At 45.1% G+C, this 24,462-nt stretch overlaps 1 protein-coding gene across 3 annotated transcripts in view; it reads right to left on the bottom strand.

Moving 5' to 3' along the window:
• Positions 1 to 6,930: 6,930 nt before the first annotated feature.
• The window catches only part of LOC119175634 (carboxy-terminal domain RNA polymerase II polypeptide A small phosphatase 1), a 117,964-nt gene continuing 100,432 nt past the window's right edge, over positions 6,931 to 24,462 (bottom strand). For all 3 annotated transcript variants that reach the window (XM_037426544.2, XM_037426541.2, XM_037426542.2), the window contains 2 exons: positions 24,276 to 24,362; positions 6,931 to 7,353 (listed from right to left, as the gene is read on the bottom strand). In XM_037426544.2, the coding sequence (XP_037282441.1) occupies positions 24,320 to 24,362 (43 nt within the window). In that variant the 3' untranslated portion in view covers positions 6,931 to 7,353; positions 24,276 to 24,319. The remainder of the gene's footprint in view (positions 7,354 to 24,275; positions 24,363 to 24,462) is intronic.

Here is a 24,462-nt window from a genome sequence, read left to right on the forward strand (position 1 = left end):
GGGCAACATGCATGCACAACCGACGGTAATTACGGGAGTGACAGGAGCGAGCATGCAGTGAGTGAACCAAGATGCGAGAGCAGCGCCACATTTGTCGCTGACAGCGGCGGTGCCACGCAACATCGTTGTATTGCAACCTACCTAGTTCTAGAAGCGTTGGTTCGTACGCGCTGTCCTGCTGTCCGTGCTTCGGCGTGCAGGTGGTGTTCCCGAGGTCTCTGAACATGCAAGTTGCCGTACGGATCCCAGACACAGGGGGTGCAGCGATTTTTGCAAGTGCGACGAGCGTGCGGACCGCAAAATGGCGACCCCGACGCTAGTGTAGTGCTCCTCGCGGATGACGTCAAGTGCATACCCCCGCTAGGGGGGCTGCAATTCTAGCTACCCTACCCTCAAGGCTGCGTGGTAGAACACCTGAGTGCCAAGCATAACGTCTGGATTCGATTTCGGCTGGGACACCGATCGTCTGCATTCACCACAAATTTTTCGCAAAGACGGGAGCGCTTCAAGCTAAACCTTGAAGGGCCCCTAAACCACCCAGAGGTCGAAATTCAATTGTGGTGGGGAAATTGTGCACGAGTGTACGACGAACACGGATCCGTGCGAATGTTTGGAAACGGTGCCGCAATAGCGGAGTTAAACGCGTTTGATCATCGACACCGCGAGCACCCCTCCTTTCGCTCTCTCCTGCGCTGCCCGCCACGGTATTTAATTAATTATTTACTTATTTATACATACTGCGAATATCAGAGGGGTTATAACAGGTAAATAACCTAAGAGAGTGATTCAGTAATAATCACAATAGGTCCTTCATTTTTCATCAAGCATAGGATGAGGGAGGCAGGGAGAAAAAGCTGACAAGCAGCTTGATTTAGTACAGTAAAAAGGGGGAAAATACAACAAATAAAAAACATCAGAGAACATACAAGCACATTTTTCGAAACTCAAATATATTTACACTGTGCTTGAGTAAGGAATAAAAAAACATAAAAACAAACGTAGCACCGTATTAAATTAGCGAGGCTAACAAGTCGCACTCTACTGCCCCGCCGTGGGGGTCTAGTGGCTAAGGTACTCGGCTACTGTCCCACAGGTCATGGGGACAAATCCTAGCTGCGGCGGCTGCATTTTCCATGGAGGCGGAAATGCTGTATGCCCGTCTTTTCAGATTTGGGTGCATGTTAAAGAACCCTAGGTGGTCAAAATTTCAGGAGCCATCCACTACGGCGTCTCTCATAATCATATGGTGTTTTTGGAACATTAAACCCGAGATATCAATCAAGTCGCATTCTGCTAGTTTTGAAAAAGTAGTTAAAGTTTCGCGACTCGTAATGGAGGGGAACAGGTTATTCTGTTCTCTGATCTCAAATGGGAAGAACGAGAACTTGAAAGTATCAGTGTGAAATATGTAAGGGGCAAGGGTATGAGAGTGAGTAAGGCGGGTAGTTCTAGCCGCGGATAGATAGCCTTATGTAGCGGAACTTTGACTATGTTTAGATGACTGTGTAATAATTGATACATTCACTTTATACGTGCCAATTTTGCCCGGTTATTCATGGTTAGTATTCCAGTCTTCCTGAGCAATTCTGTAGGCGAATCTGTCTGGTTAAATTTGTTGAAAATGACCCGAAGCGCTTTTCGTTGAACATCGAGCTTGCTGTCAAGTTTTCTTTTTGTAATGTAGGGGAACCAGGCAGTGTTTGCGTACTGCAGGAGCCAGTAACTTTGTGGCTGGGTGGTGCTCATTTCGCTGCAGTCACCTTTTTAAAAATAACATTTTAGTGTAGATGATGTGATGTAATGAATGTGAGTGTTCCATCGGAGGTAATGCGACAAAATGACATCTAGTTACTTATGTTTGGTGACTATAGAAAGAGGCTGAATTAATAGCATAATTAAAATTGGATCAATACTTTTTTCAAATTATGGATAAGAGTGCAGCTTTTTTTTGTTTATGTGCATTTGCCAACCATTGCACCAAGCTGAAACTGGTTCTAAGGCCGCATTAAAAGCAATATGGTTATAGTAAGAGTTTATTTCTTTGTACAGGATGCAGTCATCTGCAAATAACCTGCATCCAACATTGACAAATGAAGGCAGATCATTGACAAATAGTAATAATATTACCGGCACGACTGAAGATTGGACATGGTTTATTTCTAGGAACTGCAACCTTACTGCAAGAAAATCGGTTATCCACTCAAGACTTTTTGCCTTGCCAAGAGCAAGTTGTAGCTTGATAATAAGTTCGCTGAGCGACACCCGATCGAATGCTTTCGAGAAATACAGTGGAATCAGATCCATTTGCTTTTGCTGATGAATGGTTAATAACACATCATGAACCATTTCAATGAGTTGTGTTATTGTAGACATGCCCTGGCAGAAGCAGTGTGTAAAAGGAGATAGTATTTTGTGTTCTTCAACCTGTTCCGTTATGTGCTTTAAAATAATGTGTTCGAGCAGTTTACCAACCGTGCATGTTAATGAGTGGGCCGAGAAGGTTTGTTTTTATTTCCAGCCTTATGTATGGGAATCACTTTAGTTTTTTTCCAATCCATTGGTGCGGTACGCAACAGTGATCGGTTAAAAAGCAGACATAGGTATTTTGATATCCACTCGGCATATATTTTAAAAAATGCAATTGGTATTTTGCCCGTCTAGAACTTTTTTTCCATCCAAGGTGAAAAGTAAGATAAAGACTCCTGCTTGTGATATAAATATTTGCTCAACTCACATTTCTAATTTCCACGAGGTTGTTTATCATCAATTGTAAAAATAGATAGGAAATAGCTGTTTAATGCACTTGCGGAGTGGGCATTTTCCTCAGGTGTTTCTTGAGTCATTTCACGGACCTTGGAATTTATGTATTGTCAAAATTTGGTTGGGGAACTCTTCATGACCTGAGGGATACACATTGCTGCCTCAATTTTATTTTTCATGTCACTTATGCCTGTGCTCAGATTTCGTCAGCAATAAATGTTCAGTTTTTGTTTTGCATTTTTTTCTCAAGGGCTTCACTTTTCTTTTGTCATGTATAACATCACCTGTCTTTTTTGTCTTCTTTTTAATGAAACAAGATTTTGCAAGCAATAAAGACCGATTTTCTTGAATTTATGCCACAACATATTTTTACTATCGCAGTGGAGTCTGAGACTAATTCCTGAATTGGTGCAACTTTGCCAAACAGTAAGTAATGTATTGATACATGATCAGCTATACTAAGTTCTGAAAATGTTTCCTGTGCGTAAGCAGGTGTTCTGCAGTCATATATAGATATTCTACAATTAGTTATGTTATGATCCCAGATTCCATCTAGTATCTTTGCTTCATATATTGGGCAGTTATTAGCAACAAAGATTAAGTGTAGTGCACTCTATCTGTGTCCTGTAGACATGTAGGCTGTGTCACTATTTGCAAAAACTTTAAAGAAAGCATTAAATGGCAAATGATTTCCAAGCAGGTGCTGCGGTACTGCATTGATTCTCAGTTGAAGTCGGGCAGATTAAAAGTTTCCCACTAGGATGACTCTGGAACTTATGGTGCACAGCACATCCATACTCTCAATGCTCGTTGAAGGGGTGCAGTATACGCACCAGAGAACGTGGGTTGTCAATTAAAATTTGCAAGTAATGCCATCTACGTCTGGCAGTAATGTGAAAGGAATTCTAAAAGGATTCGCGATCATACACTATCCTTGCATATGGCGTAGTTTGGGGGTGTTAGTTCAGAGTCTTCGATATCACTTGTTAGTCAAGTTTCAGCAAGTCGAGAAATCGGGTTCGAGGCAGATAAGCAACGATTTTAAAGCATCTAATTTGTTCGTTACACCACGCACACTCACATTTGAAAAAGTTTTGTGTGATGGCTTCGTTGACGATGCCTCCCTAGATTTGGGATTAACGTTTCAAGTTTTGCATTCTTAGGGTACCTCTGGTGTTAGCGTGGGAAAAATGGCAGCCATTGTCGTGGTCAAGGGTATTGGTTGATGATTCATCGGCTTCAGATGGCTGATATAAGGATACTGGTTGGCGGTTGGCGATACAAAAACACAGGGGGACGAGCAATCCAGATGTGTCAAGTGGTTTTACGACTTGACAGTTGTTTAGCACTGTTAGCTTCAGTGTCCAAAAGCCACTTTTTCCTCTCGCCAAGCGCCCCTCCCATGTCAGGCCCCTCCCACAGAGTGAATATACTGACTAGAGGAAAAGCTGGGTCACAAAAGCTACAACCACCAAAGCTGTAGCTTGATAAAAGGTTTGTTGTGCGACACTCAATCAAATGCTTTCGAGAAATCCAGTAGAATCAGATCTATTGGTTTTTGATTATCTCTTGGTTTTGGTTGATGTTCACTCGCACTCGCCACTGCATGCTGCATAACAATTTTTCTGATTTGTGGATCACATTGCAATAAGACACTCGCATGAAGTCGAGTTTTTGGTTCATGGCAACAAAAGCACGGATGACGAGGCATAGAGTTTCCTAACATTAACTAGAGGGGGGGCTGGCCCTGTGATTGTTCATCAACCATCAGAATTATGGGTATGACAAGTATTTGCCTAGTCTTCGTGCTTGCGGGCAGCGAATCACACTTGTGGCTTCGTCTATTGCTGTTTAGGTTTTGTTTCGAACGAAAAAACAAACCGTTTTGAACTTCGCGACCGGACTTCAAATGGTGATCTTAAATGGTGAAGGTGGTGAAGCCTAACTGCCGAACATTTGCATTTGTTGTTTCGCAACAAAGCAGCTTCAAGTCACGTGAAGCCAGAAAGAATGTAAAGTATGAAGACTAGGCAAAGTACTACCCATAATTCCCATGCTCGCTGAAGCATCATGCTTTGCAGTTCCCAGAAACACTAGCACTAGAGTTTCTCTACTGCATATTTGGAAAACTGCATGTGATGAGGCAATGTAAACTCGCCCGGTGCGCACGCAAGCCGGCACGATCGGCACTACGCCAAGCCACAATACGCTATCAACGTTACAAACAAAATGATGCCATCTACTAAACAAACCTGAAAATGCTCCGTTCCACATGCAATAAATTGCATAAATGGCCATTGTATTGTTCCTATATATTATTTATTAAACGTCATACAATTTTCCTTCGTTCATAATACGTGAACACGCTTGTTCACATTTTACACTGTGAAAACTTGAGCTGCTTTAAACATCTAAATTTAGCGCTTCTGTATTGTGACAACAATGACAACTTTCTAAAATGTTTGTTTAGTAGATGGCGCCACCATCCCTGCAACGTTCAAAGCGTGGCAGGGATGCAACGTTGAAAGCGGCCTATTGCACCGGCTTGTTTGGGCGCTGGGCGAGCTGTATGCAATGCCTCGTCATATGTGTTTTTTGTTGCTATCATCTAATGCTCACGAGTCGGGTTCTCATACAAGAACTCAAGGCTGTCCAGAAGGCCCACGATGCGCCGGTGAGGCTAGGCCTCTCCGTCCCTACGTGGGAGTGACCCGTGATCCTGCCCCTATGAAACGGGGGTGGAATCCTCCAGGACCTCAATAAAGTTTTTCATCCATCCATCCATATGTCAAAAACTCGGCTTCATGTGACAGTCGCTTATTGTAATGTGACAGAAATCCATGAAACAGATAAAATACCAGGGGTAGTGGAGAGTGTGAGTAAACATCACTCTAAAGCCGAGAATTGTTTCATAATGGCGGTCCCCGAGTGGTTATAGGGTGTAATGCACGGGCCGTACGGGGCGTAGTTTCAAATATACACTAGAAGAACTCTGGGGCTAGTGTCTATATGGGACCTGCATTGCATGGCACTTCTGCGAACGTGGGCATTATGGGTAGTGCATGGACTCTCGTGGCTTGAAGCTGCTTTGTCACGAAACAACTGGCAAATCGTCTCCGTTGACGGCAAATCAAGGTCTCTACTGCTGCGCCAGGTTAAACTAACCACGCGAGTATTCGGCCCGTAGAGAAGCGGGATTTTGCCCTCGCGTGTGAATCTAGCTTTATATGCGAAGCAGCTCTTTGACTAGCCTGCATAACATTGTCTATTCGTGTCTCCGTGCCAACGCCCAGCACCGCGCTTTTCTCGCCGCAGTATCTGGAATGATGCCAAGTAGGTCAAGTTGCAGCTGTGCGTTGACGTCACTCTCCCTCACGCGCAGCAGCTGTTGGCTCCTCCGCCAGATCGCAACAGACTTATCTCTCGCTTCACCCTCTCCACCACCCGCAATGCTCGACTGCACATCAAGTAGAAACACCAGACAGATTTATTTACACGTCTGCAGCAGGCATACGGATGCGGCATGCCATTGCAAATGGCTAGCAGGCTGCGTCCATATGGTTGCTGCCGGTGCGCGACTGAATCTGTGTACTCTTTCGGCTCGTTTATCTGCGAAGAAACTTACACGAAACCCAACCCGCCTCCCGTGCCTTTGCGTTTAACACAAACATTCATTCGAATAAATGCTACACAGAGTTTCGCTTTGAACCGTTCTTCCAGCACCCGCGTCTACGCCCGTTTGAACAGGGTCACACGCCGTGCACCCTGCTACTGCTTTGCATTTCATCGAGGTTCCGTTCTCTTTGGGGAGATGGTCCATAATTTTTAAACATACTGACGTTCTTGTATACAACAAAAAATATTGGCAGTCACTCTAAAGGTTGATTCGATACGTTACGTATCGCTCGGTAGTGAGCCCTCATTTCTAGAATGTGAAGCTTTTGCCCACTTTTTTTTTTCTTTCTCTGCCACAGTACTTCCATATTATTGCGCTCGGCTGCTGACCTGAAAGCCAGAGTCACATTTCAACAGGGGCATTTCAGTGCAATTTAAGGAACCTCCAAGTTAATACCTACAAGATAATATCCAGTGGTGCTATAAACTAACTAATAAAACCAAAGAAGGTCTATTCAGCGTCGTCCCACACTGTGCAACGGATAGACACACGAGGCAGGCTGAAATAGTCGTCTTTAATCTATGATACAGGCGAGATTATGGAACACCGTTATTATACAAACTCTCGTCCAGAGCGGAAGAGACAAGGCACAAGGGGCAGCCCCCCTCCGACGTTAAGTAGGCCGGCGAGACTAGCACGGGACCCGTAAGCGCTTTTGTACTGCCGGCGGAGAAGGGGCTATTGCACAAGCCGCACTGTGCGGAATGCTAGGAACCGCTGTTGTGCAAAGCCACCGCGCTGCCGTTCATCAGGAGTGGTGCAGGGAAGGCCGGAGAGCCGCCGCCACCGCCAGCCGCGTTGTTGGAGTTGCGCAGCACCGTGTACACGTCCTCGACACGGCTCAGTTCGTCGAACAATGGCATCAGGTCCCGCAGCTCCGTGTCTGACATGTCATCGAACCACGAGTTGACAGGTACCTGCAAACACAACAGTTTGTTGTGCCATGTCCGCTGCGGCAGAGCCCTCTGGCTATTTCCAGCATAGATAAACTAACATAAAACACTTTTGTCGCGTTGACAAAGTATAACAAATATGTATAACTCACTTGTGCATGAGGTAGTTAGATCATGAAGGTAGTTAGATGTTTCCTAATAAAAACACATTCATGGTCCAACAGTTAATGCAACAGCAACGAATTGGGATGTAGTACGAATCAAAGCTAGCATTAAGATCTGATCTCTTACACAAGAAAGTTCGGCCTCTCCAGGGAGCTAAACGCTGAGATTACAGCACGATCTCAGTCGAAATCACGCCCATCCAATGAAAGACCTGTTTATTCACATGGCCTCACAGGCTCCAACATCGGAGTATTGTGAGGGACGGGGAGGGATTACATAAGTAGTGGCGATAGTTGCTTAATTATGCAATAGTTGTCGACTGTTAGTACAAAATACAATAAGAACAGAAGAAAAGGGAAAAACATCCTTGTACAATAGTTACTAACACTTCAATCAGATTTGATTGATTTATATGTTGGGTTTAACGTCCCAAAACCACCATAAGATTATGGAGCGATGCTGTAGTGGAGGGCTCCGGAAATTTCGACCCCTGGGGTTCTTTAACGTGCACTCAAATCTCAGCACACCGGCCTACAGCATTTCCGCCTCCACAGGAAATGCAGCCGCCGCAGCCGGGATTCGATCCTGTGACCTGCGGGTCAGCAGCCGAGTGCCTTAGCCAATAGACTACCGCGGCAAGGCCACTTCGATAAGAAAAAATGGGCGTAACCTCGGTCCTAAAATGTGTTGCATTTTGAAATAACGATGTGCTGTGGAAGACCATTCAAGTGAATGACGACCTGAGGCAAAGGGGATGAATTAAATGCAACGGTTCGACTTGAAATACGTTGGAAGCTTAGTGGGTCATTCAAATGATGAGAGGTGCGAACAGGTTGGACGAGAAGTAGTGTTCAGTAATTGGCACAGTAGACGATCTTAGGCAAAGTGAGGCTATATATTGCATGATTGCCAAGTAAAAAGAGAGAGTGATGATTTAATGTTAGTTACATTGAAGCGATGGTTGTTTCTAGAAATGAAGCGTGCAGCGTGATTTTGAACTTCAATGAAGCCTGATGGGGTGACTCAATGGGTGATGCGTACTCTAACTGTGGGCAAACACATGTTTGAGATGAGAGATAATGGATACATTACCTTTCAGATAGCCTAATGTGCGCGATGCTTTAGCAGTTACTTTCTGTATACGAGATGATTAGCAAAGATTACTGGAGAATTGAATACTGAGGTATTTATATAAACAGGCATAAGACACTTAAGGTATTATTCAGTGAGTGATTCAAGTAGGAATTGGTCTTTTTGCAGCTGAATGTCATTAACTTACAGCTGTCTGCAATAGGCGACATTTGCCCGAAGTGCACCAAGAAGTTACTTGATCGAGATCACTTTCAAGTGTTAGGTGATCTGCGGGTGAACGGATTTTGCGGTAAATGATACAGTCACCTGCGAACAATCGAATGGTTGATGAAATGTTCGACCGCAGGTCATTAATGTAGATGAGTAACAAGAGACCCTTGTGGTACAAGATAGTACATCGCTAAATGAGGATGAGCGGCCATTGACTGAATTGTTTATGAGATGACAAAATTTCTTATCCGTAATGCTGTTAATGAGTCCAACTAATATTTGTTGTAAACGCGAATGAGCGACACGGCTTTTGAAAAATCTTAAAATACACACTATGTCTGAATACTCTTGTTCATACTCTGTAATATTTAGTAAATTCTAGAAGTAAATTCTAGTTCAATGATGCAATTTGCAAGTTTCATCGGCTATAGGGGGCGCACTGGGTGGTTCAATATCAGACGGAGTTAGGGCCAGAGTTGCTGAGCGCATACATGTGCAACCTGCACTGCAGCGTTTTTTTTTGCTTCACAATGGCTCTACCCTTTTTGCAGTCACATATTATGCGCCACTTAGACGCTCCAGAAACTCGGATACGATTGCTCGTCGAAGGCGAAGAGGTCCTGAATGCCAAACACACCATTTGTTGTGGCGTGAAGGCCTGCAGCCAATATTTCTGACACATTTTTGAAAAAAGTCCCAGCTTCGCCGCATGGCGAAACAATGAACGTGATAGCAACAAATGGGAAGGTCACGCGACGAATTGCAAGCGGAGCAAAATGTGCCCCGGGTTTCTCACGCACAAGTGATGCACGAAACATACACGTACAGATGAACGCGAATAAGCAGTCTCAGTTATTACTTCGCTGTGTCTGAAAAGTGCACCCTTTTCACTAACGGAGACTGTGCAAAGACTGCAGTGGCCTTTGCGCGCCCGGTAACTACAACAGAAAGTTCCAACGCCAGCCAAGACGTATATGCACATGCTATGATTGTCGCTGCTCCGCCGCTACTCCAATACTCTTTGAAAAAAATTACGCTGGCGGCGGCGGAGTGGTGGTGACAGTCTATGGAACTTGCGAATACGATGTGGCACAAAGAACCTCGCTACTTCAGCAGCCGTAGCTCGGGGTATCGCCTCTTCTCAGCATAGCGCATAACTAGCCAGTTGCGACTATCACCCATTTGTCGCCATTGGTAGACGGAGGAAAAAGGCCGAGAAGGTCCATGCCGACTGGCGACTGGGTCAAATGGCTTGAGAGGCGGGTCAATTGGTTGAAGTAATACAGCCGGCTTACTTGATGCCGAATTGTGACGATGACATTTATGACAGCCTTTTACGTATTGCTTGACATTTGCCGAAAGGCCCGGCAAATAGTGCGCCGCAGCTACTCTGGCAAGTGTTTGTGAGTAGTCTAGGTGGCCAGATGGTTCATCATGGCAAGTTAAAAGGACATCATCCCACATGTCCCTCGGAACCACGAGAAGGTAGGCACGGCCCGTAGACAGGGTGTTTTTCTTATGCAAGATGTTGTCCCGAAGACAAAATGTCAACACATGGGATAGATGGCATGATATGACTGCGGTACAAATTTTTAAATAATTGATTACAACTCGAAATTCGTCATCTCGCTGCCGTCTGCTCAAGTCCGATGAGCTGAGGGCGTCTAGCAAACCGTCATAGTCTTCTGCTTCCCGACTGACGGGAGAAACCGGTGCACGTGACAGTGTGTCCGCGTCTCCATGGTTCCGGCCAGACTTAAAAATGATGGTTACGTCGAATTCCTGTAGGCGCAAACTCCACCGGGCCAGTCGTCCTGAGGGATCCCGTATGTTCGCCAATTAACAGAGGGCATGATGGTCCGTCACAACTTTGAATGGACAAACATAGAGGTAAGGGCGAAACTTGGTGATTGCCCATACGACGAGACACTTCTTCTGTGGTCGAGTAATTCGCCTCGGCATGGGACAGTGAGCGGCTCCCATAGGCTATAACTCTCTCCTCTCCGTGTTGATGCTGAATGAGAAGTGCGCCGAGGCCGATGTTACTGGCATCAGTATGCACTTCTGCCTCAGCATCGCTGTCAAAATGTGCAAAAACGGGTGCTGACTGCATGCGCTGTCATGGCTCGGCAAAAGCAGCCTGTTGTTCGTTGTCCAGGACAAATGACGTGTCATCTCTGGTAAGGCAAGTCAAGGGTTCCGCTATTTTCGAGAAGCCTTTAAAAAAGCCTATAATAAGCGCACAAGCCTTGGAAGTGTCAGACAGCCTTTTTGTAGGTAAGAACTAGAATAGCGGCCACAGCAGTAAGCTTGTAAGGTTTGGGTCAGACACTTCTGGCGCTCACCACATGGCCGAGGAACTTGAGCTCTTCCGCATGAATAGCCTCTAGCACACTCCATAGGAGGTGAAGATGTTGTACGAACGTTTCAGGAAAGACGAGAAAATCATCAAGGTATACAAGTTTGCCATTTAAGCCCAGGGAGTACAGTGTGAATCATACGCTGGAATGTTGCCGGTGCTGAACACAAGCCATAAGAAAGAACTCGAAATTCATAGAGGCATTCGGGGATCACAAAGGCGGTTTTCTCGCGGTCTCTCTCATCTACCTCGATCTGCCAGTACCCGCTTTTTAAATGCAAAGAGAAAAAATAGTGGGCGCAGCGTAGCCTATCTAACGAGTCGTCGATGCGTGGCTGCGGGTACACATCCTTTTTAGTCACGTTGCTCAGTTTCTAGTAGTCAATGCAAAAGTGTATAGTTCGATCTTTCCTTTTGACTAAGACAACTGGAGATAACCAAGTATTGTTGGAAGGCTCGAAGATGCCGTCGTCAAGCATTTCTCACACTTGCGTATGAATCACTTAACGTTTTTTGTTGACACGCGGTAAGATTGCTGGTCTATGGGACGGGCATCGCTGTACGAGATGATCCGGTGACGAGTGATGGAAGTATGAAGAAGGTTAGAAGAACTGGCGAAGGATGAGTGTAATTCAAGCAAAAGCTTCCGCAGTGCTGTCTGGTTATCGGATGATAGGTCAGAAGATATGTCGATATTGCCCAGTACCGTATCGGCGGTCTCCACTGCTTCAGATGTGAAGCAGTTCCGAATGTTCGCTATTTCATCTGCAAATGCTAATGAAGCACCGCGAAAAAGGTGTTGACATTCGTTACTGAAATTCGCAACAAGCAACTGACATCGGCCATCATGAAGCTAAATAATACTCCAAGCTGCACAAACACCTTGGGTCAGCAGGTGGTCCAAGTTACGTTCCGAGACCGCTTCCCCATTTTGAAATCCACAGCACGTGACATCACCTATAGCACTAGCCCGCGGAGGGAACGTTACACTGTCAGTGAAAACGTGAAGAACGTCAAGGCGCCATTGATCATCATGCTCGGTGGGCTGAGAAATCGATGCGATGCTCTTAGAAAACAGCCCCATACTCCTGGAGGAAGTGACCAGAACAATCACGTGGCACAAAGTGACTAGCTACAAAACTCGATCTGCAAATCCCAACTCTACTTATGCAGGTTCTGAGTGGAGCGACAACATAGCCACCAGCCGTTCGAATCTGCGGTCCATGCCAGGACGTGATTAGCTTTTTCGGAAGCAAGGCCGCTTTTGTGCTTCATATAGAATAGTCAGCCCCATTATCTACTAAAGCACTAACTGCGTAACTATCGATCAGCACAGCTATATTAAGAGAAAATTGTACAGTTGTATCTGCACACATTTGTGCTTGCATCGATCAGAGGTCTTCAGCGCGTCGACTGTCAGCGACCTTGCTTCCAAAGGCCGCTTGAGTTAGTTTTCCCAGTGGGGACTGCGGGACCGTGCGCCAGCAGATCGCTGGGGCGGAGGCGAAAATCGCCTCTGCAAAGGTAAGCGCGACTGGCGCCCGGCAGCAGATGGCATGCTCCGCTTAGCCAGGTAGTCCTCCACATCCCGGGGTCGCACGTCATACTGGGGAGGTGGCGAATATGCATAGAAGCCACGCAGCCCAAGATGCCGGTATGGGCAATGACGGTACAAATGATCGGCTTCACCGCAGTTGAAACACGAAGGTCGGCGATCCAGAGTGCGCCAAACGTCGAATTTCCGAGAGGACGGGTGTCTACCATCGAGGTAACGATCAGGTTGCTCTGAACAATGTGCACTAGGACTGGCATAAACAAAAGGTGGTGACGGACGTCGATCTTAATAGTATAATAGCGGCTGCACCGACTGGAGTGAAACCACAGGAGGTGGAGAAATGTACAGAGCGGGAGAAGAAGCAAGACGCTTTAGAGCTTCTGCGTAGGTCACACGCCGGTATTAAGATGGTACTTCAGTAGTGTTGACAAGAGTCGCAGGGTCCCGAAGCGCCTCGTGTAACTCGTCTTTTACGATACTTGCTAGGGAGCTCACCGTCAAGACGGGTGGTGCGGCGGCCTTTAGAAACACCTCACGTACTATGAAGCAAATGAGTCCTCGCAGACACTCAGTGCTATTGTCGACAGCTGTGAAAACCTCTGTAGATGTCTTTAACCTTCTCCTAAAATTGAACATAGAGAAAAGCACTGAGCCCAATGGCATCCCAAAGGAGTTTCTGTACTGATACGCTGAATGAAATTCAAAATACTTCACATTAATTTTTAGGTTTTCACACTGTGGTTCTTTACCCAAGGAAAGGAAAAAAGCTAAAAGCATTCCGATTCCTAAAGCGGCCGTACAGACAATGCAGCAAACTATCCGCCTGTTTCAATTACTAGCACTTGTTCTAAGGTGCTTGAACATATAGTTTTGAAGTATCTATCAAGTTATATAAATGAACATATTTTATTATTCAACTTTCAACACGGTTTTCGAAAAGGTTTATCTACAACATCCGAACTTATTGAATTAGTCCACGATATCAGTCCATGATCTTTCAAAAACTATTTAACTCTTGTGCGCAGACAGATATAATTCTTATGGATTTGCGAAAGCTTTTGATAAAGTGTCTCAGTGTAAATTACTGAGCAAAATTGATGTTACTTTCCAAAATCCAACCATTAGAAACTGGTGGCACTAAGTCTTCAGTTTCAGCTATTAAGTCGAGAGTGCCTTAAGGTAGTGTTCTGGGCCCACTTCATTTCCTGCTATTCATAAATGATCTACTGAATTAAATTGATGTTTCTATCAGGCTCTTTGCAGACGATTGCATCATTTACAATAAAATATACACTGTGGACGATCAGGTAAAACTGCAAAAAAATTTACAGAAAATGAATAAGTGGTGTGCCAAATGGCAAATGGTGCTAAACCCGGTAAAAACTATAGTTATGACTGTCTCTAGGGAAAACAGTGCCATAAATTCAGGTATTTTATTAATAACCATTAACTTGGCAGAGTCCACCAATATAAGTACCTTGGCTTGAGATTTACTAGTGATCTTAGCTGGAATAAGCACAGATTGTGTGCAAAGGTCAACAAGTCTCTCTGGTGTCTTAGGCACCATTTGCCATGTGCAACTTAAGAAACAAAATGTTAGGCTATAAAACACTTATTAGACCAAACATAGAATATGCTAAAATTGTCTGGGCTCTTTTTTTTTGTTATAAACATCTCCAAAATTGAAAAAAAGTTCAGCTTTTAGCACTACAATTTATATTCAATATAGGTAGATAGATTCACCATCCCAGCTATGTGCACTCGCAGACTTACCCACGTTTCAGGCTCGAACTAAATACAAAAGGCTTAAATATCCCTCCTCGATTATTAATCACCATGTCCACATAACCTAAGCTGACTATTTTGATATTCTACGCGGGGAAACTTCTAGACAATGTCATCATTGTTCATTCGTGCTTCTGTTGTTTTCACTAATTGTAATAACAATAGGTTTTTTCCAAAAGCTATCAACGAATAGAATTCATTGACCAAAGAAGCAAGCTGTTTCATGCTCATCCATAGATTTATTCTTTAAACACATCGCTCATATTCTTATCTGTAGCTAAGCTTTATTTCGTCTGAATATGATCTGGTGTACTCATTTTAATGTGGTTGCATTTTGAAAGTTCTACTTTGTATTTATCCTTTTGATTGATATGTGGCGTTTAACGTCCCAAAACCAGACTCCGGAAATATTGACTATCTGGGGTTCTTTAACGTGCACCTAAATTTGATGAAACGAGCCTGCAGCAATTTCGCCTCCATCGAAAATGCAGCCGCCGCAGCCAGGATTCGATCCCGCGACCTGCGGGTCAGCAGCAGAGTACCTTAGCCACTAGACCACCGTGACAGGGCAGATCATTTTGTGTAAGTTCCCATTATACATGTTAATTTTGCAATGATTCTAGAATGATTGTTCTTATGTTTTCGTTTTTGACTCCTATAATAGCTCTGGGTAAGGGTTGACAGTATGTATCTGCAAATAATGAATTAATAAATAAATAGCAGAAGTGCTGTTGATTTGCCGCTGATAGTGGGTGGATCGACGCTGGAGCTTCTTCTCCATTGTGATCGCCTCGGATAAGAACTCGGCGACCGTCTCCGGGAGGCACTATCGTGTTTTCAGCATTACCAGCGAGATGGCGCAATACGTACAAGACCAGTGAAAAGCTGCTCCTTGATGCCCCGCATCAGGTAGCGCAAGTTCTTCTCCACCCATCTGAACAGGCGCGTCATATCTTCGACGTACGTCGTCACAGTTTTGTTAGGCATCAGGATGCGGGCCTGGATAACTCATTCGTGGTGATGAGCACTGGTTGAATTGTCGAACAGCCGGCGGCAGAATTCGCGCCTCAACGTGAATTGCCCCTCACAGTTCTGGTACTAGGTAGGTGCTTCGTCCTCCAAATAGAAGTACACCCATCATAGTTTGGCCACGTTTTTCCACTCGTTCAAGGTAGCCATGCGCTCGAATTCGGCCAACCAGGCTTCGACATCTTCGTTCTCGGTGCCATGGAATGACTGTCACAAGGGGGCTCGCCAGTATGTAGCAGTTCACAGTAGTGCCTTCCATACCGGTTGCGGTGGCCTGGAGGAAAGTGCTTGTCATATAGGTTGAAGTGGTGCAAACCGTACAACGTCACCGTACGGAGGTAATCCGCTGATCCAGCGGCTGGCCCGATGCACAGGTGTTTAGTGGCACCGGGTTTGTTGTGCGACTCTCTGGAGGTGTTGCAGAATCCGTGAGGACTACCCCGCACCTCCACTAATTGTCACATCCCTTTAAAGATCCATGTGAGGTTTACTGGAAGTAAATGTACAGCAGCAGGACTCTCGCTGTGAGTCCTGCTGCGAGAGTCCTGCTGCTGTACGTGTCGCTTGGGCATTCCCTGGAGAGACGAATAGCATGTGCACTTCTTTTTTTTGTCCTGTGCCTCTACATAAGCATGTCACCCACTACTACAGGTAGCAATATATTTTATCAGCAGTTTTCTGTTCCTGCCACAATGTGCTCGTAGATAGATCACTATCGCATCGCCGCGTCCACGGTGTTGTGCGCGGCGGTTGCAGCAAGCGCTAGATTTGGTTTTAATCCACGTGCCTGCAAAACTAAGTCGTTTTATGCTATCTATGATTGCAGCTGCTGCGGTTCTGTCCACAGAGTTTGGGGAAAGCAGCATTGCTTTGACTGGTCGAGCGTTGGACGAGCGCACACTTTCAAAGTTCTGTCAGTAACATCATCGCCATACATAATCGAGTCAGCAATTGTGGCAATGACAACAACACGCACTGTAGAAGACAGCGCATGCGCAAGTTGCACGCGTACTTCCGAAGCTCCTAGCACGCTGCTCTCAATCGGCCTTCGTTCGTTGGTTTCGGTACTAAGGTTCATATCACACGCCGCGATTAGAAAAAGTGTTTGGAACATTCAAATTTCGGCCCAATGGAAACACGAATTTGGCTAAAGAATTTTACGAATTCGTATCTGCCGCGGTTTCGCATCACTGAGACTCTACTGTACGCTTAGATGAATCCCTCTCAAGTGCGTTTATAATGAAATGCGATGAGCTCGCAAAATGCCTGGAACAGACTAACCTGCATTTTTGTCAATGCGGCCAGATCTCGCACACAAATTTCGATTTACGGGAGATTTTCATGGCAATTGTACAAACGAAAGAAAGGATCGAAACCCGGGAGTCTCCCGGACAATGCAGAAGACTTGGCAGATATGTGATGATGAAAACACCAATACATATTCTTCTCTCCTTGAGGCGGAATATAGCACAACCCCATTTTTGTGGCCTCCGTGACTACATACGGCAATACGCCGAAGACAATGGTGGAGGCCATGCTTTTTTACTAATTGTATGTTTTTATCGGAAATGAAATATTTTTCGTGAAATTTCAGGCAACATCTGTAAAATCATAAGCGCGGTTGAAATTTGTACATTTTACGGGAAGATCGGAAGAGTTAGCAGGTACGCTTCATGGAGAAGAGCATCTATCAGAGTTTGACTGCCACACGCGCCTGAAATGAACGGTCTTGTTGAATGTGCAAATGTAAAAAGACTGTCGGTACTCTAAAAGAACCTCAACGGCAACATGGAATATCTTCGAGAAACAACATTTCAGGATATCAGCCAGCCGCGCATTGGTCTACAAACGCCACTGTTTCAACTGCTATATTAAACAAATATTAGCGCGACATAAACAGGGACGGGAAAGAAACTACAAACTACAGCACTGACTCGCAACTAAATTTATTCCTGCTGCTGTACAACTGCTGTACAACTACGTTCCCCTTCGAATTACCATCGACAACAAGATATTGGCACCAAGGGAGACCAAGCAGCAGCAAGACGTGAATAAGCACGAAACATGCTAACAGACTACCTACACGAGCTTAAGTGCAAAAACGACAGCAAACACAGATCGCCAGCTTTCAGCGTGGGTGACAAAGTGTGGTACCACAGAGGCTCACGGCCAACAAAACTAGGGCCAATGCATGATGGAACCTACTCGATAATATAAGTGGAGAATGAGACGTACACAATCTTCAAAAAGGGCACTGCAGAGACTAGGCTTGCAACAGCCATACAACTAAAGCCTTTCCTTGTGCAATGCAGTCAAACCAGTGTCAAGTTGACACAGTCGAAGAAATGGGACAAAACAGCCACAGACTACTACAAACCTGACGAACAGTTTCAGCTAGGAAGTGATACACGCCACAAACTCCCGCTCAACAAGGACGAGCAAATGCCACATTGAAAACCCGACTACCAGCCATGTCGCAAGAAATCACCCCGATGATTACAAGACTATGTTACTGACATTTCCGACTATTGCAAGGACGCAACAGATTAAAAGACCCGGCCTTGTTAGCCGAGAGACTAGCGACACCTACCGACAATTCAGAGAACAGCGTGAGCAAAGAGACTGGCAATGGCTATCAGGATCAGAGAAGGGTCAACTGCTCTTGGCTCGCGAGGCGGGAGGAGAGAGATCACGCGACGTGACATCTGGCGTTTGGAGCGGGAGGACAGGCTCATGAAGGAAGCAGAGATATAATCCGTCTGAATCATCATTAAACCTGTTTGTTTTCTATCAGTGATCGTGTCATTATGTTCAACGACCCCCTGACATACCACTGTCAGTGTTGTGCATTTATGAACTATGTACAGTTGACCACAAAAGTTTATGGACGACACGAGCGCATGGCCGAACTATGTACAGTTGACCACAAAAGTTTATGGACGACACGAGCGCATGGCCGAGAACCTCCTCACGACACTTTTGCTACGTCAGCGGCGGTCGACAGCACTGCAGCGCCCTGAAAGCATCCTTCTCCTAATTGATGGCCTCTCTCTTTTCTGACAGGGTACAAATAATTTGCACGTTTCGCTTTTCAATGCGACACAATTTTTGCATCTGCGTCTACGAGCTTCTTTCTTCATAGAAGGCAGCCTATGAGCATAACTGTTATCAGTCGCAATATTTATTACAGAGTGACACCTAGCCAACGAAACGCCGTTTGGGGCATGCCGTGATACTTTCCATCCTCCTGCAGATAAGCGCTTCGCTTGAAAAATGCAAAATGCGCTAAGCGACAGTAGAAAACTGAAAGGCCAGAGAATAAGAAGACGACCTGTTTCCGGCCCAGACCTGCGGTCGAGGGTAGTTTGGCACGCGCTCGCATGATCCACAAACTTTTGTGGTTAACTGTAAATTTACACTTATCCTGCAGGTGTTCAAATGCTTGCACTTCTCTCGACTTTCGCTTCACTGCGATTTCTTTGCGAAAAATCCCACCTCCTTCTGTCGTCAGCTTGACCACACTATGTTGTAACGCAATAAAAAGTGGGGGTGTTAGGCTGTGCTCAGCGAAAGCAAGAGCTGAAATTTAAAGCTTTCACTGAAGCACCTTATGCCGATTTTTAGGACTGCGATTTTTACGAAGCGAGACACTTTTCTGTTTGTTTTGCCTCTGAAGACGAAGGCGTGCCATTTGTGAACTCTCGATAATGGTTCTAACACAATAGATTTTTTTTGCATTGAAAAATGAATGCTGGTTTGCTGCCAATAAATAATACTGTTCACCGTACTCCATCGTGAATTCTTTTTACTGGTGCCAGCTGCCAACGAATCCTTTTCAGTTCCATGTAACCTTTTGTGGGGCTCATCATCCACACTAACGAACCGGGCCATTCGTCCACTTCGGGGTAACTCAAACAATTTGCTACTGAAGCTTTAAAATGGTTAGTACAATGTAACTACATACACTCAAACTTCTGCGAACACTTCCTCGCCGGCGCCGTTAACCCTGGCCCCTTCGAACCACATTCCCTGCACATACGTGCACAGCACGGCAGTTCACCGGCAACTCCCCTTGGCCGCTCGTTGTGTCCGCTTATAAAGCTTCTCCGCATACAGATGCATGAGCACAGACTCTCACCGCTGATTCTTATCACTGCTTGTGTGAAAACGAGCAAGAGTGATGTGGTGCTTATCGGGGGTTTCCCACACTTTCTACACCCTAGTACTGTGTTCTGAAGGACGCTGTGGCGTGCTGCTAGGCGTATGAACGCGCTTAAAACAAGCGGGCGAAAGATAAGACACTTATAGCCCTATAGGAGTCCCGGTCTCTGTAATACACTTCTGTTTAACAAAGGATAGCCATAGAATAAAGAACGAGCTGAGGCAACCGCGTGTGCGCCTACGCACTCTGTTAGAAATTGAAAGGATGGCCATTTGTTTTATTTTTTCTACCTAAACAAACAAACAAAAAAGAAATTTTGTTATCCGCTTCCAGTTTACACGTCATCCCTTGCATGCCTTCAGCAGTTCCATGCGCTACCACTGCTTCCCTTGCGCACTGTTGTCAAGGCTACAGTTTCCCTTGTCTAAATTGGTTCTTTATTTGTATGATGTGCACGTGAGGTGATAAAGACGGATAAGAAATCCCCAATTGCAGTCGCAAAGACACGTAGACGTACAATGCACTAGAAAAGGTACTGTACTAGGTAATTAGTATGTGGGCTCCCTTGAAAGCAGTGAGTGATGTGTTGCCATCTTACGGCCCGCGTGAAGCCGCCGCTTTTGGCCAGAGTGACCACTCTTAATTTCTATGTTTCTCTATGGTTTTCGTCTAAAGGTCCGAGTGCTGATAAGCAGTGGGTTCAACGAGACGCTATTACAGAGGGCCCGAGACGCGTTTGTGTGATGTTCGGAACGAGTTCGGCGCTTCCGTAACCTAATAACTGCACTTCCATCTGCAGTTTCCTTTACTACATCACGTCCCGCGAACACAGAACAGTGTGAGAACGTCACTAAGCACAGCATCACGTCCCGCGAACACAGAACAGTGTGAGAACGTCACTAAGCACAGTTTTCGATGGTTGTGCCATTTAGGAGATATAATTTTTTTAAAAATGCAGTTCTTTTTTGTGACTTCCGCAATAACTTTCGAAACCTAACTTTCGAAACCTAAAAAATTTAACAGCACTTGAGTGTTTACGTACAAGTCTATTGTAACAGTACTTTTATTTTACATACTCCTTGTACAGACCTGAATTTTCAAGCCATAAGCAGGAGTAGATGGGTTAAACTGTGAGTATTAATGCCCTTGAACAATAAAAGACCGGACTTGCAAAATATCAAAAAAAGTCAACAGGTGTGACGATTACGGGAAATTCTTTTTCGAAATAGAGGGTCTGCACGGTGCGCTGCAATATTTGGAAAATGTGATCAGTGAGGTCTGACTTGTTTGCGGGCGTATAAAAAAAAAGAAGCCTGTTTACTACTGGCCCTTTGAAGAACTCGCTTCGGAAAAACTTGGAGTCAGCTTCGTTATTTGTAGGCGTTAAAATCAGGGTGGATGCAACGCAAAACACGTTACATTGCTTAGCACAAGCGGAGAATTGCACCAGGCATCACACTATGTGAATTGTGCAATGAGTGGATGGTTTAAAGGCCAACCCATTATAAACCTGTCAGGCCTATATTGATTTGAATATGACGGTATTCTGATTGTTTATGGCTAATCATCTGTAGATAGCAGTAGAAACATACCTCTAGCGCAGGTAAGTGAATAAAGAAGGCACTTTCATGTATTTTAACACTGGATCTGATAACAGTGTAGAATGACTGCGATCTTGCTTCCTACACAACTTTGTCTACCATACAGCCTGCTCCAGAAATTCAGTGACAAGATGGTAATAACAGGTGAGTTATAAATTAAAGGTGCACCAGTTGCATGAGCAACTTCACAGGGAAGGTAGTATTGTGTTTTCTCGGTAACATTTCATAGCTGTGTGCTGTGGTGGTCATTTTGCTTTGCAGTTTCGCACTCAGTTTTTCCTACTACAGAGGCTGCATCAAGAACAAGACGGCAATGACAAGCGAGTTACAGTTAGAAGGCATGTACATGATGCTGTTACGTGTGCCCTATTTTTGCCGAGCCCACAAACAGCATGGAGGCTGAAGTCAACTTCTTCAGTGCAGTGCACGAAAATGTTTGTTACACTTTCTGTTGTATTACGATATTTTGCAATTCTAGAATCAATTATCCATAGAACGTCCGGTAAACAAGCAGAAGTAAAGTAGTCAATGCTGTTGTGCTACTGCAGTTGCCGACATATGTTTATGCACCTGACATCTTTTTTTCTACAGTAACACATACAGATCAGGCAGCTGGAACTTCAACTTAAGGCTAAACAAAGGCGCCAAGCAGTTGCTTCAAACCATTGCCTTGTTGCCACGTTGAAGAAGTTCTTGAAGACCAAGTGAAGTTTCTGCAGAAACCTACCATGAGGAGAACTAAACGGTGCAAGAAGACTGAGGATTAAATGATGAGTTAGAGGCTTTGAAGCTTCAAAGGACCCCTAAACTTCCCAGAGTTCAAAATTTAGTTTTGGTGTTGCTGTCTATAACAAATCCATAGCCATGACAAATTTTCGAAACGATGCCCTGATAGAGGAGTTATACACATCTGATGATCGAAAGGCAGAGACCACTCATTCTGCTTTTTCTTTAGACACCCACAGCTCATCAGCTGGTCTGCCCATCCAAAGCTGCTTTGCCCTCCTTGCCAAGTGCCCCTCCCACTCACACGTGACGTACCATCACCGCTGATGTGCTCTTTGAAGAAGTGTGTACTACGTTCGGATTTGCATGACTCCTTTGACTCCGTGATTTTTGGATAACTGCTGCTGTTGTCATGCTGGCCTGTGCTTTTACGAATGGATCCTGCGTTGCACACATGCCTTCAAAAATTGGCAACATGATGGGAGACACTCTGTACCCCACACTCATGCATGTCAGCGATTGAAAAACACTTGGGCTTAGTTCATGCAGCTTATCAGACCGCTAGGCGCGACTGCGTTTGTACGCTAGCAATTTGCAAGCGTAAAGAACAGCAGACAGTGCTCGCAGTTGCTTGCATAGTAACCGAAAGTCACAGGTTCGACCAATCGCAGCATGACTTGCAGACTGCATCACAGATGCAACATGTTTGACGGCACACACGTCACTGGGGAGGCTGAAATGCCTGGAGAGAAGGGATTGTTTCTTAAATATATTGGAGATGGTTTAAAGGCCTTTTAAACGAACTTCCACAGCCTTTGCCCACAGAAAATACATTGCAACGTCACATGGAAATCTACCTGTTTTAACCCTGGTTGCTCCATCTTATCACGGAATATCTTGAACAGAAGGGCAGCATGAAGCATTGTGGTATACTTTGACTTCTAATGGCACTCATTTACACAAGAGCATAATTGCCAAGTTTGAGAAGCAGAATGCGGGAGATCTACTCAATGGGGGGAGGCATAAAATATGTCTCGCCCCCCCCCCCCCCCCCGCAGGGGGATATACATTATCAATATGTCGACCGTGGGGGGTATTGCGATCGCAATTATACGAACACTGTCAGCGGAATTTCGCAGTTCGCCGCTGATCTGTACAGAGTCCGAACCGATAACATCACTTACACATCGTCTGTTTTACGTGCGAGTCAATGCGCCCTAGGAATGGGGACGAACACGGCTGAAGCAGTGAAGAAACGACCGGGCGATCACCGTCGCGTGAAAGGTACAAACGATAACATCGCTCTGCGTGCAAGGCCTGTCACCGCTTGCTTACGAGCTATTTGAAGAGTCACTGGTTTTGTCACCCTACCCAGGTGAAGCTTATGTTACTGAAGGAATGATGAATGAGATTCAACTGGCAGCTTCTCTTGTCGCCAATTCCAGCTTCAACCTTTCCTCTCCCTGGCGGGACATTAATGCTTAGTGTTTGGTCACCCATGCACTTGTATTTATATTGGGCGGCATAAGCACTCGGCCGAAACAAGCCATCACCTGCTAAAATTTCATTGTACAGGCATGTGAAGAGATCATGTGCTAATTGAGCTTTTGCATTCACATGAGCTCTTGCCCTTTGGTAGGAGTACCGATTGGGAATTGTTTGATAGAGGAGTGGCAGTAAAACAACTAACAATCTGTGTTTCTCCTGTCTACTTTCGCACTTATATGCTGCCAAATATCAACTGGTCTACCCTTCCTAACTTACCTTGAAAGAAAAAATAAGACGGATTCATCTAAAAGACGAAGCACTATGTATTACACAAGCAGACCATGTCATGACAATACATTCAATGAGGAATGTTCCTGGGTTCCAACTAATGGACTTGTTCAACTTGTGTTTGAATACATCAAGCAATCTCTTATGTAGTTCACTTGTGATGCACATAGACAAGCAGATTGATAATGCCGACTGTCCCCACAGCTAACATTGCTTCAATGGGTCTCTGGAACTTGAAAAAAAATCCAGCACTAGGTGCGTGGGTGTGCCAAAAGGGATTGCTTACATGCTCAGCCATGTATAAGAGACGGTGCAAGCTGAAAGCTTCATATAGTGACCCACCAAAAAAGTGGCATTCTCAGCTCCTAGTGAGACGTTTCCACACAACCTCAAAGGACCAAGAGACAGGGCTGCTAACTCATAGGTGGTGTCTCCCAGATGGAACAACCATCGCTACCATGAGCAATGATACATGCAAATACTCACTGCATTGTCAGGATGGAAGATGTACGAGGCCGGTGAGTTGTCTATTATGACCACTCTGCGCAGATCCCGGCCCAGCCTACCAAGGTCCTGCACAAGTTGAAAACAATGTAAGCTTGATGACAGGACGGCCTGTAAGTTTTTACGCCAATTAAATGTCCAGATTTCAAAAACGGCATTACATATTAAC

The sequence above is a fragment of the Rhipicephalus microplus genome, chromosome X, assembly GCF_043290135.1.
Source record: "Rhipicephalus microplus isolate Deutch F79 chromosome X, USDA_Rmic, whole genome shotgun sequence".
NCBI lineage: Eukaryota > Metazoa > Arthropoda > Arachnida > Ixodida > Ixodidae > Rhipicephalus > Rhipicephalus microplus.